The sequence below is a fragment of the Centroberyx affinis genome, unplaced genomic scaffold (genome assembly GCF_046629955.1).
Source record: "Centroberyx affinis isolate AG114_WGS23_722 - 3 ecotype Tasmania unplaced genomic scaffold, CSIRO-AGI_Caff_v1 ptg000262l_1, whole genome shotgun sequence".
NCBI classification, from domain to species: domain Eukaryota; kingdom Metazoa; phylum Chordata; class Actinopteri; order Beryciformes; family Berycidae; genus Centroberyx; species Centroberyx affinis.
This window is the reverse complement of record NW_027278944.1, coordinates 149,427-161,016: the sequence shown is the minus strand read 5'-3', so window position 1 is coordinate 161,016 and position 11,590 is coordinate 149,427. Positions and strand designations below refer to the sequence as shown.

Genomic DNA, 11,590 nt, shown 5'->3' with positions numbered 1-11,590 from the left:
ATAGCAACAGACATCAACTTTGCATACAACTCCAGTGTATATTCACCTGTTTATTTTTCTAGGTTAGGTAGATGACTCATGCAAGCTGCAAACATTCTAAAAATAATAATAATTTTCCAGCCTCAGTCTCTTATTTATCAAGTAAGCCTAACAGTTTTTGTTCCATTGTCCTGGAAACATGTAAAGCACAAATCTTGAACACAGTGATTATTTTCATGAAGATTTCTGAAAAAAAAAAAAAATTGTTTTTATTATTAAATATGATAACGAATGGGGCATATACGGAGTTAGACTTTTCTCTTCAACTCAAGAATGTCGAGTCCTTCAGGCTGATCAACAATTTATTAGCTTTTGGGTTGGCATACACACACAGTCGGCAATACATTCTACCCCTTGATGCAGTGGGAGAGATAAGCACTCAGCAGAAGAACCAATCCTATCTCAATATAGGGTAAACACCATAACCACAATACCCTTATACTGCATCAGACATCAGTCTGGCCAGCTGAAATGCTCCAAGCAATAAGCCTAAGATTGCCAAGGACCTTCAATTTAAAATAGATCCCAAATTCCATTCAAGCATAATTTAGCATTATATATCTTAACTTTAATTCCATATCCCCTTCCCTGTTCATATATCAACCAACATAGAATTCAATCCATCCATTCCAGTGCAATAGGCCCTATGAACAGTATGCCTGCTGTTGCTCCATTAACACAATGGCTTTTGTGAGAGCTGCAATGGACCTTTAATTTCATCTGAGGTTAAAATGGCATTTGGATGATCAGACCTAGCACATATGGCTTGCATTTCAAGAATGAAAAGATGTTGTTCTGCTGGAAACTAAGCAACTGCTACTGTGTGTATTACACTTCCTCACAGACATGTGTGAATAGAAAAGTAAAAAGAGAGCTTGTTGATCCAGGAAACGAGAAGATGATTCCATGCAGCTGTGGTTTTCGCAGGAACCTCGCGATGACTCTGCGTCACCATTGCCCACGACAACAGTGGCGGCCATTTTGAGTGACGCTATTGTGTGGTGACTTGTCTGCTCTTGCAGTATGGAGTTTGGTCACGCACAGCCTGGGGTACCTGTCCGTCATGAGTTCTCAGACGGGGGCTGTCAGGGTTGCGGTTCCTCTGCCACGGCAGTTCTAAGCAGCCCCTCGGGATCTGAGAGCGCACAGTAGAGGGTGTAACCAAGCTCATCCACCTCCTGTTCCGTCAGCTCGCAGAACAGATTGACTTTGGGGCTGAGGGCGCAGGGCAGCCTCCCGGCCTCTAGGTGTCCAACTAGTCCTCGCAGCAGCTGAAGGAAGCGGTCGGCCAGCGCCTCCTGGGTCCAGTCGCCTTCTTTTTCGCTCAGCAGCAAGATGGCGTTGGTGAGCTGGCTGGCGTTGAGCCGGTTGAGGGCGGGGTTGAGCTTGCACACGGCCTTGGCCACCTTCAGGCAAGCGCACCGGCAGCCCCCGTCCTCCTGGTCCAGGGCCCGGAGCCGCGCCGTCTCCGCCACGCGGAAGCTCTGCCGCCAAAGGTTCTCGTGGCGCTCCGCGGCGAGCCGATGAGGTTTGGCGATCAGCGAGGTTCCGTCCTCCATCACGAGCAACGGCAGGAAGTCCACGTACAGCTTGCGGTCCTTCTCGTACTGCACCTCGAGGGTCAGCGTTTCCGAGGGGACCACCGGACGGATGACGTAGTCGAGGACGCTCCCTATAGCCGGCCAGTTGATAGAACCGGCCACGAGCTTATCGAAGACCTCCAGGACCGACTTGGGGGAGAGGTAACCTCCCACCATGCAGCGGTCCCAGTAGCTGCTGCTCCGGGGGAAATATTCTAGGTTCTCCCGGCGGACGAGCCAGAAACCCGGGACGTTCATGATAGTGTCCTCCCCGGGGATGGACGACCACAGGTTCTTCTCCAAGATCATAGGCACCATCAGCTGGGCGTGGTCTGCAGTCACCACCTAGGAGGATCAGAGGAAAGAAACAACAAAAAAACCAACAGTGAGACAGTGAGGTGGAGAGGAAAAATGAGAAAGGAGGAGACAAAGAACATTTGATTGACAGTACAGGGGGATTAAAGTCTCCATCTACTGTTTTCATGTTTTAAACTCAACGATCCAAAACACAATTGTTTGATATCAAAACACTCCATGCTCCAGTTTCCACGTTTTCCATTACCTGCAGGTCGTCGTACAGACTGCCACTCAGGTACATCTCTCTGAGCGGCATGTCGGGCAGTTTGGCGTGCAGGAAGATCCTGAGCTCTGCGCAGATGTCCAGGGCCGCCCTCCTGGCCGTGGCCTGCTCCTCGGCGGGGATGTTCACGTTCTCCTGGTAGAACTCCCACAGGTGCTCCTGCAGGGACAGACGCATCCGGGCCCGCAGCAGGTCTGTTTGAGTGGCGCCACTGCCTCCCAGGCCGGCTCGACCCACCGCCCGCCGCATACAGTCTGAGGAGAGGGAAGCGATTAAGAGTTGAGAGGAGCCACATGAGAAATAGATTAATCAAGTGTTACATGGACAGTCTTTGCATCCTTCTAGAAACATATTTTGTGATCTTCCTGTGATCTTCCACCATTTCAGCTAATGGCTTCTGCAGAGGAGGCAAGGGCTAAGGTTGCAAAGAGATGGGGAGGAGGGTCAGTCTAGAAACACTCATTTAAGGGGGTTCTACAATGTTTTGAGGTTCAAATATGATTCAAAACAACAAGACAACGACCCGCGTGCACAGTTTCAACTACCTGAAATCAAACACTATTTTGGGGGTCTGAACGAAACATCTATGACTAACTACAACTCTAGAAGAGAGTCAACACCCACTGTAGAGGAAGAACAATAATCCTTGAAATAGGTTGTCTGTCAACAGATTTACATAAGAACAAAAAAACAAAGAGTTAAAAACAACAGCAGGCAAACAGTATGAAATTGCGAATGTGCGATTACAATTGAGGATAAGACTAGACAGGCTTGTATTGCATTGTAGGGCAAACTGTTCTGCTCACCTGGTTCGAAGGAGTGCGAAGACGTGGGCAGAGACTGTAGTGACCTGCTAACTGTGGACTTCATGTCATGGTTCAGCACCCGCGGTGACGAGCCCATCCAGCTAGGCTCCTCCCAGCTCCTCTTCCCCGCCTGCTCCATCTTGGTGGGGCTGGTGGGAGCACTTATGGCCCGGTCGTACATCTGTGCAACAAAGAAACGTGCGCACAAGCCTGTTGTAACACCTCGTTCACCTTCACCTTCACCTTCTACCTTGTACTGGTTAACAGTAGAATGGTGACTGTGGTTGCGTTGGAAAGATACACCCAGAGATATGCAGGTAAGAGAAATCTCTTCTCGCTTACTCTTTTGACCGCTAGTGTTGCAATGCCAAGCATGGCCGCTCCTCCCACCCCAAGCACGAGCTTGGCATTGGAAAGCATGAAGTCAATGGCTGTGCCGATGCCATTGTCATCCTTCTTCCCCTTACGATCTCCATTCACCCCTGCCATCCTTTCTCTGAAGACAGAGGAGATAAATAGGGAGGGTGAGACAGGGAAGGATATGGACAAAGAGAGGATGGAGACAGGTTGAGAAAGAGGAAATTGAGAAGAAGAGATTTTTCTACAGGGGACAATTGCTCAGTTACTTAACAGAACTCAGAGGTTAGGACATACTTCAGGTAACCGGACTCTTTAGTACACCCATAATGCACACACATCACACACAATCTCTTCATCAGCATGTTGTTACAAGAGACCCTTGAGCTTTGCCCTGTCCTACCAAACTACATCAACCACCATCCACCCAAACAGAACAAGACAGTTCTAGAAATTTGCAGTTGACATACTCCGAGTATTTCCTTAGACCCACCTGAGAGATACCGGTCTTTACGTCCTGCTCCAGATGATCTTTAACCCCTTCACCCGCTACATCAGCCCGCCCAGTCGGCTGCTGAGGAAGAACTGGCCCCGCTTCAGCGCGTCCTCCTTGTCTCCGGGCGCTGTCAGGGCCTGGCAGCGGCGGAACTCGCGGGCCACGGCACGGCGGTAGTAGTTGCGGTCGGTGTACTGAAGGTGGCGCCCTGCACGGAGCAGCGCTCGGTACAGCTCCAGTACCGCACTGCGAGACCAGCCGCCCATCAGGGACCCACGCATGGGGAGGGGGGGACACCCTGGCACCTGGGTAGAGGAGAGCAGAGGTTAGGGGTAGAAGGAACCGACGTCTACAGATCACTAGACTGCATCAAGATTTGTAGAAGTGAACAACTCATACGCGGACATGGGGACCAGCCTTTGAACAAGGACACCACATTCACTCAGACAACAAATTCAATGACTTTGTGGGTGAAATTCAAGGACTAAAACTTGGCATGTTTTGGGGTAAGACATGACATTGGTCAGAAAAATACATCATAGAGCCCTCATTTTTTACTCATGATCCTGTCAAGAAATCCTGGTGAAATCATTCATTTTAAAACTGCTGCTGTATCAACACAAATCTCCATCACAGGGTTTTCCTTATGATGTGAAGTGCTGATCCTAGGACAGAGAGGCAATTTGCTGAGGCAATACTTTCAAGGCTATCCCATTCATTTTCAAAATCTTGAGGCCTTACTTTACTTTTCTCAAATCTATAGACTTTCAAGGATTTTCAATGCCCGTGGGAATCCTGTTTAAGGGATTAGTGTGCCCATTTGGAGTAAAAAGTCTGTAACTGGTAGGAGCTGGATGCATGAGTGGATGAACAGACAGAGAGAGAAGGCATGGGTGGACACAGAGAACAATGCTTTGGTGTTGAAGAGATAAACTATCAACACAGTTTCTGCTTTGCAATCAGAAGCTATGCAAAGAGCAGGCACCAACAACAGACCGTCTATTTGACTTACACTCTTAGTTAGTGATGTCTCTGGCCGGGATTCACGATTTAATAAATGTATATTCTGTTGTGGAGCCCAAAAGTAACCCCTCGTTTTATCCATAAGGGATATTATCGATATTCCATTCACTAATTCAGCTTCAAAGACGAAATGGAAGTTTAAATTGTTTAAATCTTGATTCAAGTGCATGACGTCCATATACTAGATAGCCAGCGACCTCTCCCAGTCCCATTTGATCTGTTTGGTTACACTCACGCTGAGATAATAGCATGGGACAAATGATAACACCTCTAGCAAAACAACATCATCACCAGGACAGTTTCAGCTCGTTGACAGTGCAGCTACCGTTAGCAATCAAGCAAAATTTGACAGCTTGAACAAACGCCGCGGCTCACTGGCTCCCTGTTTTGCCTCGACATGTCTGTAACCACGGCCAATACATAACAACCGAAAAGCTGCACAAGGCTGAAATAAACTACCAAGGGTCAACTGTCTTTAGAAAATGGCTGGCTCAATGGAAAGTCAAAAATCACTTGACTAGCTTGTTAGCCTAGCATGCTAACTAGCGTCTAGGCTCGGCAAGCACTGACCTTACATTTAGCCGGCTTCGTTAGCAACACATACTCACAACAAAGAGCGGGGGATATGGTAGAAGTGAAAACACAAGTCCAAACTGCCAAGAAATAGGGGGCAACTTACGTTTTAGAAACTACACCAAAGATTTGTCCTTAAAAAAAGAGGCACAATTCCCCTCACGCCGGGGGTCAGAATCGACAACGACAAACCGGAAACAAATAGTTGACGTTCTTCTTCTTTAGAATTTTACGGCGGTTGGCAAACAACTTTTGGTGCATTACCGCCACCAATCGGACAGGAGTATGAACCAACAAACATCTCAATTCTCACAAAGGGGGAGGAAAGCCCTCAAATCCTGTCTCCTAATGATCATCCAAACATTTCTTTAAAAAATCTTGAAAGATTTGCATACCTTTTTGCTTAAAAATGTCCTTATTCTCTCTTCTCTGTAATAAGAATACCCCAGCAAAACGTGCTCAGCTGTTTCTGTTTGATGGCAATAATCATACATCCCATTTGGGTGGTTCTTTACAATAAACATGTTATTTAATCCTGTGTGACCCATTCTCATCCTCGAAATTAGTGATTCCCCTTTTCTGCAAACTTCTTGTTTTTCCCACTTCCTTTTGGATATTGTACATGTTGACCTCTCACTTCTTTATCCCATTCATTTTGCCATTTCATTTTATTATCTGCTAACCTCTTCTTGACTTTCTTGACAATATTAACTTCAGGCACAACAAAGGCTGCTCTTACCTTTCCATTTATTGGTTCTTTAAACTGTGTGAGAAGACGCTATACTTTCACTTGTTGTTTCCTTGGCGGTACAGCAGGAAACACAACAATTGGACTAAATTGTTTTCCTAAAACTCACATATCTGAGGCATCTTTTTCCCACACCCATCCAAAACTTTTCGTCATTCGCCTCTCTTTGCAGTAGTTCCTCAAAATGACAAAAAGTAATAAACCACTAAAGCACTATCCAAATTTGAATTTAGTTGAACTACCACTAACCTACTGTAAAATGTTGTTAAACTGCTAGTTTAATGTCTTAAACCACTCTCCAACCAGGAATGAAGCCATATCTCTTTTTGCCGTATAAACCGATGAATCAGAGGTTCTATCTTAGGACTACAACTATGTGTGTGTTTTGTGTGTTATCACAGAAATGTCCTTTTCGCTCATGGACAAAAAGGCCTGGTCGCCTTTCCACTGTTAATAAACACTGTTAATAGTGCCAAATTAAACTGAACCAATTAGTTAATTGAAAACAAAAAGAGCTCTAACATGTCTAAGAAATAATGCAGATCTGTACAGTTGCCAATAAAAACATTTTAAGCGCCAAATAAAGGCATGGATTCTATGGATTTTTAAGTGAGTTATCTCAATTTACATAACAAACAAAGAAACTGAGACAAACTACCTCCTCGACTCAAGGCATCTCATTCATTTTACTTTCATTCTAATGAAATCACACAAATCTAATGATGAGGGAGAGATGTCCGATGCAAATGAAAGCATAGGCCTGCTTAAGATACTAGTCAGTCACATGCTGGAATAAATGTCCAGTGCGTTTAACAGACCTGCTGACTTTCAGGCAGCAGTCTGGGTTTTGGGATACATTTCACTGATAAAATAGCAGGAGATGAAACAATGGGTCCCTGTGGGGAAATTGGATAATTGGGCTGATAATAGTTCCAATAAGTCGACTATATAGTCTTTACTCTACTGCAACCACACAAATCTAATCAGGAGGGAGAGACATCCAGTGCCAGTAAAAGCATAATGAGCAGAGTGTTCACAGTCACAAGGTTAAAAAGGTCATGTCAAGTTGTCTCTATGAATAGGTGAAGATAAAGCAACAGAGAAAACTTCAGTCTGATTGTGGTAACGTCAAAGTCAATGTGAAAATCCTCAGTGGGATAAAAGACCCGAGTCAGGTGGTCTAGATGCAGTACTGAATGATGTAAAGTACATCAAAAAGCGTGCAATGCATTTGTAAATTAACCAATATCACGTTCCTCATTTTCAGAATGAAAGAAGCCTTTTGACTCTCTGTAAGCGGTCGGAGGTTTTTGACGATTATATTTCAGATAAGTTAGCCCAAAGATAACAAAATGACTATACATCAAATCCAAAATTCACAGAATACTTCTCATGTTCTTGGAAATAAGATCATTACAAGAGAAGACAGAACAGCTTATAAGAGACAGAGAGCTAACTGAGCCTCCTGCCCTCTTATTCTACTATAACCACACCAGTCTAGTGTGATGGCAGCCTGATAAAAATGCATTCAAAGACAGAATTTACAGTCAGAGAGTTGGCAATGAGAAAGTTTATATGTAAATGGTTCACTGGATAAAAGACATATGTCAGGTAATCTATACTGGTGTACTACTACTACAGAAGATGCAGCTTACAAATGCCTGCTCGGAATATGCAGTACACCTGATGAAGCATTGCACTCCCAGGCTGAGGCATCTGACATAGATAATAGTCATAATAATATAATACAACAGCTCAAAGGAAACCAAATGACTCAAGCTATCACATTAACTCAAACAAAACATTTAATACTGCAACATTCTAAATCAGTAGAGTACAATGAGACCATTTAAATAGATGAGTCAGTGTGGCAGAAATTAAGCTTTTATGGAATAAAGAGTCTGAATTAACTCACATTTCACCCATGCGTTCTTATTGTGTATTGTTTTTATTCTGTGTATTTTGTTTCTTGCTTTTTTTCCTAATGAGGTTATCGTGGGAGTTTTCCCTTGTTCTCATTGAGGGTCTAAGTAAATTATGACTGCGGCTGGTAAGTGACTCTAACCAAGGTAGTCAGATTAGCTGGTAAGGTTTGAAATCCACCAGAAACTTTCCTGCCCTTTACATTCAAGGTGATTGGTCAGGATAACAAAAATAACAAAAATCCTAACATTATAAAGGAACCGATGGTTCCAGCCCCAGACATGAAGTCACAGAATGTACTTTCAGGTGTTTACCCCTGACTCAATAAGGTTGAGTGATAATACTGTGGCTGGTAGGGAACATCATGTAACATCATCTCATTCTGGCGGAGAACTTTTACTGATCATGTAAAGAATGTATATGCTGTTAACGTGAAGAAGATTGCAGAAATGCCGACGATTTTCTTCCTGCATGCATGAACATAAAATTTGTTTTCCAACACGTTGTCACAGCTGGGTTGGGTTCTCTGCTATGCTCTGAGAGAGAGAGAGAGAGAGAGAGAGAGAGAGAGAGAGAGAGAGAGAGAGGACAGACAGGAAATTGAATTCCTTAATTGGAATCACTAGCTCCATATTATAGACAGAGACCCTTGTTTTTGTAGTGCAACCACACTTTCTTTCCTCTGACTGTCCCTCCATCATACCGACTGGCCAGATCGTGGAGAGTTTTCCATACTGAGGTAAGCTGAAACTCTTTTTTTTTTTTACAAAATGTCTTCACCTAAATTCTATAATGATCTGTGAATTATATACAGACAAGACAATGTAATAACATGTTTCAGTGTACAATATGTGTATCAGCACTCACAGAGAGGTGTTTGATAAAGTATGAATGAAAGTATGATCTTGGGTTTGTTGATCAAGAAGATTTAAATAGCAAAAGGAATGGAATAACATATTAAGGAAATAACTAATGTGGAAGTATCTCACTAAATTAAAGACTAAAAAAACAAAGGAAATTACCATAACATAATACTATGAGTCATATAATCAGATTTGATCACCTATGTTGAATTTTAACACACTTGTGTGATTCATGTTGGATGCCCTCCCTCTATAGGCTGATAATTTCAGGTCTAGTTAGTCTCTGGTCCATAACAAAAGTGTTATATTACCACTGGCTTGTATTGCTTTGCAATTGACTGTGACTGCCATTCTTTGAATAGAATAGAATAGAATAGAATATTGTCCAACCAATGCTTGAAAGTTGTCCTCAGCCTCAGATCTGTATAATCAGAAATTTATTGTAACTCACATTTCCTTTTATGATCAAATGTTTATTAGTTTGTAAATGAGGTAACGTGAGTACAGAACATACGGATATTACACCAATGAGGAGTGAAGAGAAGATAAGGGAGACAATACTGATAACAAAACACCAACAAAATAACTATGCATCAAAATTCAGGGCAAAGAGAAAGGAGAAAATCATAGAAATAATATATAACAGACCAATATACATGAAATGTATGTGTATGTTCATATATAATTAAACAGACCATCTACCTAATATCTGCACATTGGTGGGTGCCACCAAACAGACAAATATTCCTATTATTATTGACAGTTTTGTATAAACACCATTGGGCTCAGCACCTACCCTACAAGATTAACCTACCTATCTACACCCACACAAAAGTGTATCAGGTCTTTAGCTCTTTTCTATTGATAGGTACTAGTTTTCTTAACAGCAGTCTTATCTATGATGATCTATGATCCTTCCAATGGCAAAGTTGACATACTCCCATAGCATAAGCTACTGGGTAATACCAGAACATATGTAAATTAAAGCGAAACAGGGAACTCACATTTCTGATTTCTGATTTTTGGTAATTACCCTACTTGTTATGTTGTTAGTTATGATGTCTGTCATGTATATCTGGGAAGTCCTGAAGTACTGACTGCTCTCTTACTATTTAGATAATAGACAAGGTTCTTTCTGTTGGTGCTGGGTTGGTTTTCCTTTCAAGATTTCTTTCATACAAGTTTTATTTCTGGTTATCTATCAATAGATTCATTCCATAGGCCTAAACAGACAATTTCAGCTTTCCCATGCTGTTAGACTGCATGATACAATCATTCGTTCATATAGAAAACTGCCATTCACATACAGAAAACATAAAAAATGTATTACATTTTTGTTTCCTTCTACTTTTAGTCAGTATCTGAGCTAGTGGAATCTAGTTCTGCATCAGTCACAAATCACAAGATCAGGATCACCGCAGAACCTGAGTCTGTCCTCAGGAAGAATACAAACAGGCAGCATTGTGCGGACGACTTGAACTGATGGGGCAAATCAGCAGAAATCTAATTTCCCAACACAGTCATACAGCGAGGGACATATTCCCATGACAACCAGCGATGCAAAATACCACACTATTCTTTTTTCAGGATGGGTGTGTGTGTGTCTTAATTGAGGTAGAGAAGTAACTCGTTTCACGTGTGAGGGGGGTTATAAGTCATTACTAAGGTCAGTATAGCAGCTGAGTCCAGGGGGTATTGTCTTACAAGCAAACTCTGGATGCATTCCATTCATGTTTGTCAGATGAATACACAAAGAGACCTGTGTTTGTCTCGTCAGCCCCTTCTGCTTGTACACATAAATTGACTAATTGACTTACTGGCCTTACTATCATGTGAAAAAGGTTGGACATCATGTGGAGAAAATGTATGTAAGGAGATGAGATTGGGTTGGTGATGTTCAGATGTTGCATGCTGATATGATATACTGTAGTGTGCGTGTATGTGTGTGTGTGTGTGTGTGTGTCCAAGGCTTAAGGTTTATTTTGTGAGTGAAAAATTTCTGGTACAAAAACAAAGAGTACAGTGAACATATTTTATTTTTCTCACACAGTCCTATAGGTATCTGTTGTCAATACAATCATTGCTATTCAAATGTTCAACAGCTTCTGATGGTTTTGAGACCTTGGCTGATAGATCATGTATTGGCTGCATTGAGCATAACTCAACCTATAGGACTTGACAGAGTCCTTGTCCTGAATTGTCTGTCCTGTCATGCAAACTGTCACTGGTCTTGTGAGGGAGGCAGCCACGTGCAGATGGGGAAACTGCAGCAGTTACATTCATGAACTCAGCACAAGGTGAATTGATAGCGCGTGACCTCTCCTTCCTGCTCTGTCTCCATTTACTTTCTATTAATTACCCTCTCTCTCTCTCTCTCTCTCTCTCTCTCTCCCTTTCTCTCTATCTCTCTCTCTCAACAGGATGGCCCTTCTTGATTACCCTATCCCAGAGCTGGATGTCACCTTGCAAGAGGTGGGCCGTGTTCTCCAGCTCACTCTGAACCCCGACCTTTACCCCGAGTTCAAAAGCACGCTGGAACAGCAGAGGGAGCTCCTCCAGGAGGCCCAGCAGAAACTGGCGGCCGGCGCCTCGGGCCGAGAGA

General features: G+C 43.1%; 2 protein-coding genes across 2 annotated transcripts; both read right to left on the bottom strand.

Annotated features, from left to right (window-relative positions):
- Positions 1 to 7: 7 nt before the first annotated feature.
- mief1 (mitochondrial elongation factor 1) lies at positions 8 to 3,494 on the bottom strand. Its single transcript, XM_071546064.1, has 4 exons — positions 3,348 to 3,494; positions 3,006 to 3,186; positions 2,182 to 2,453; positions 8 to 1,964 (listed from the first exon to the last, which is right to left on the bottom strand). Exons 1-4 carry the CDS (start codon positions 3,492 to 3,494, stop codon positions 1,125 to 1,127), a joined length of 1,440 nt encoding a protein of 479 aa, XP_071402165.1. The 3' UTR covers positions 8 to 1,124.
- A 417-nt stretch (positions 3,495 to 3,911) lies between these two features.
- LOC139666764 (mitochondrial ribosome and complex I assembly factor AltMIEF1-like) lies at positions 3,912 to 5,640 on the bottom strand. The gene is made up of 2 exons (XM_071546085.1): positions 5,561 to 5,640; positions 3,912 to 4,163 (listed from the first exon to the last, which is right to left on the bottom strand). The coding sequence occupies exon 2, from the start codon at positions 4,137 to 4,139 to the stop codon at positions 3,912 to 3,914; it is 228 nt and encodes a 75-aa protein (XP_071402186.1). The 5' UTR covers positions 4,140 to 4,163; positions 5,561 to 5,640.
- Between the last annotated feature and the right edge of the window lie 5,950 nt (positions 5,641 to 11,590).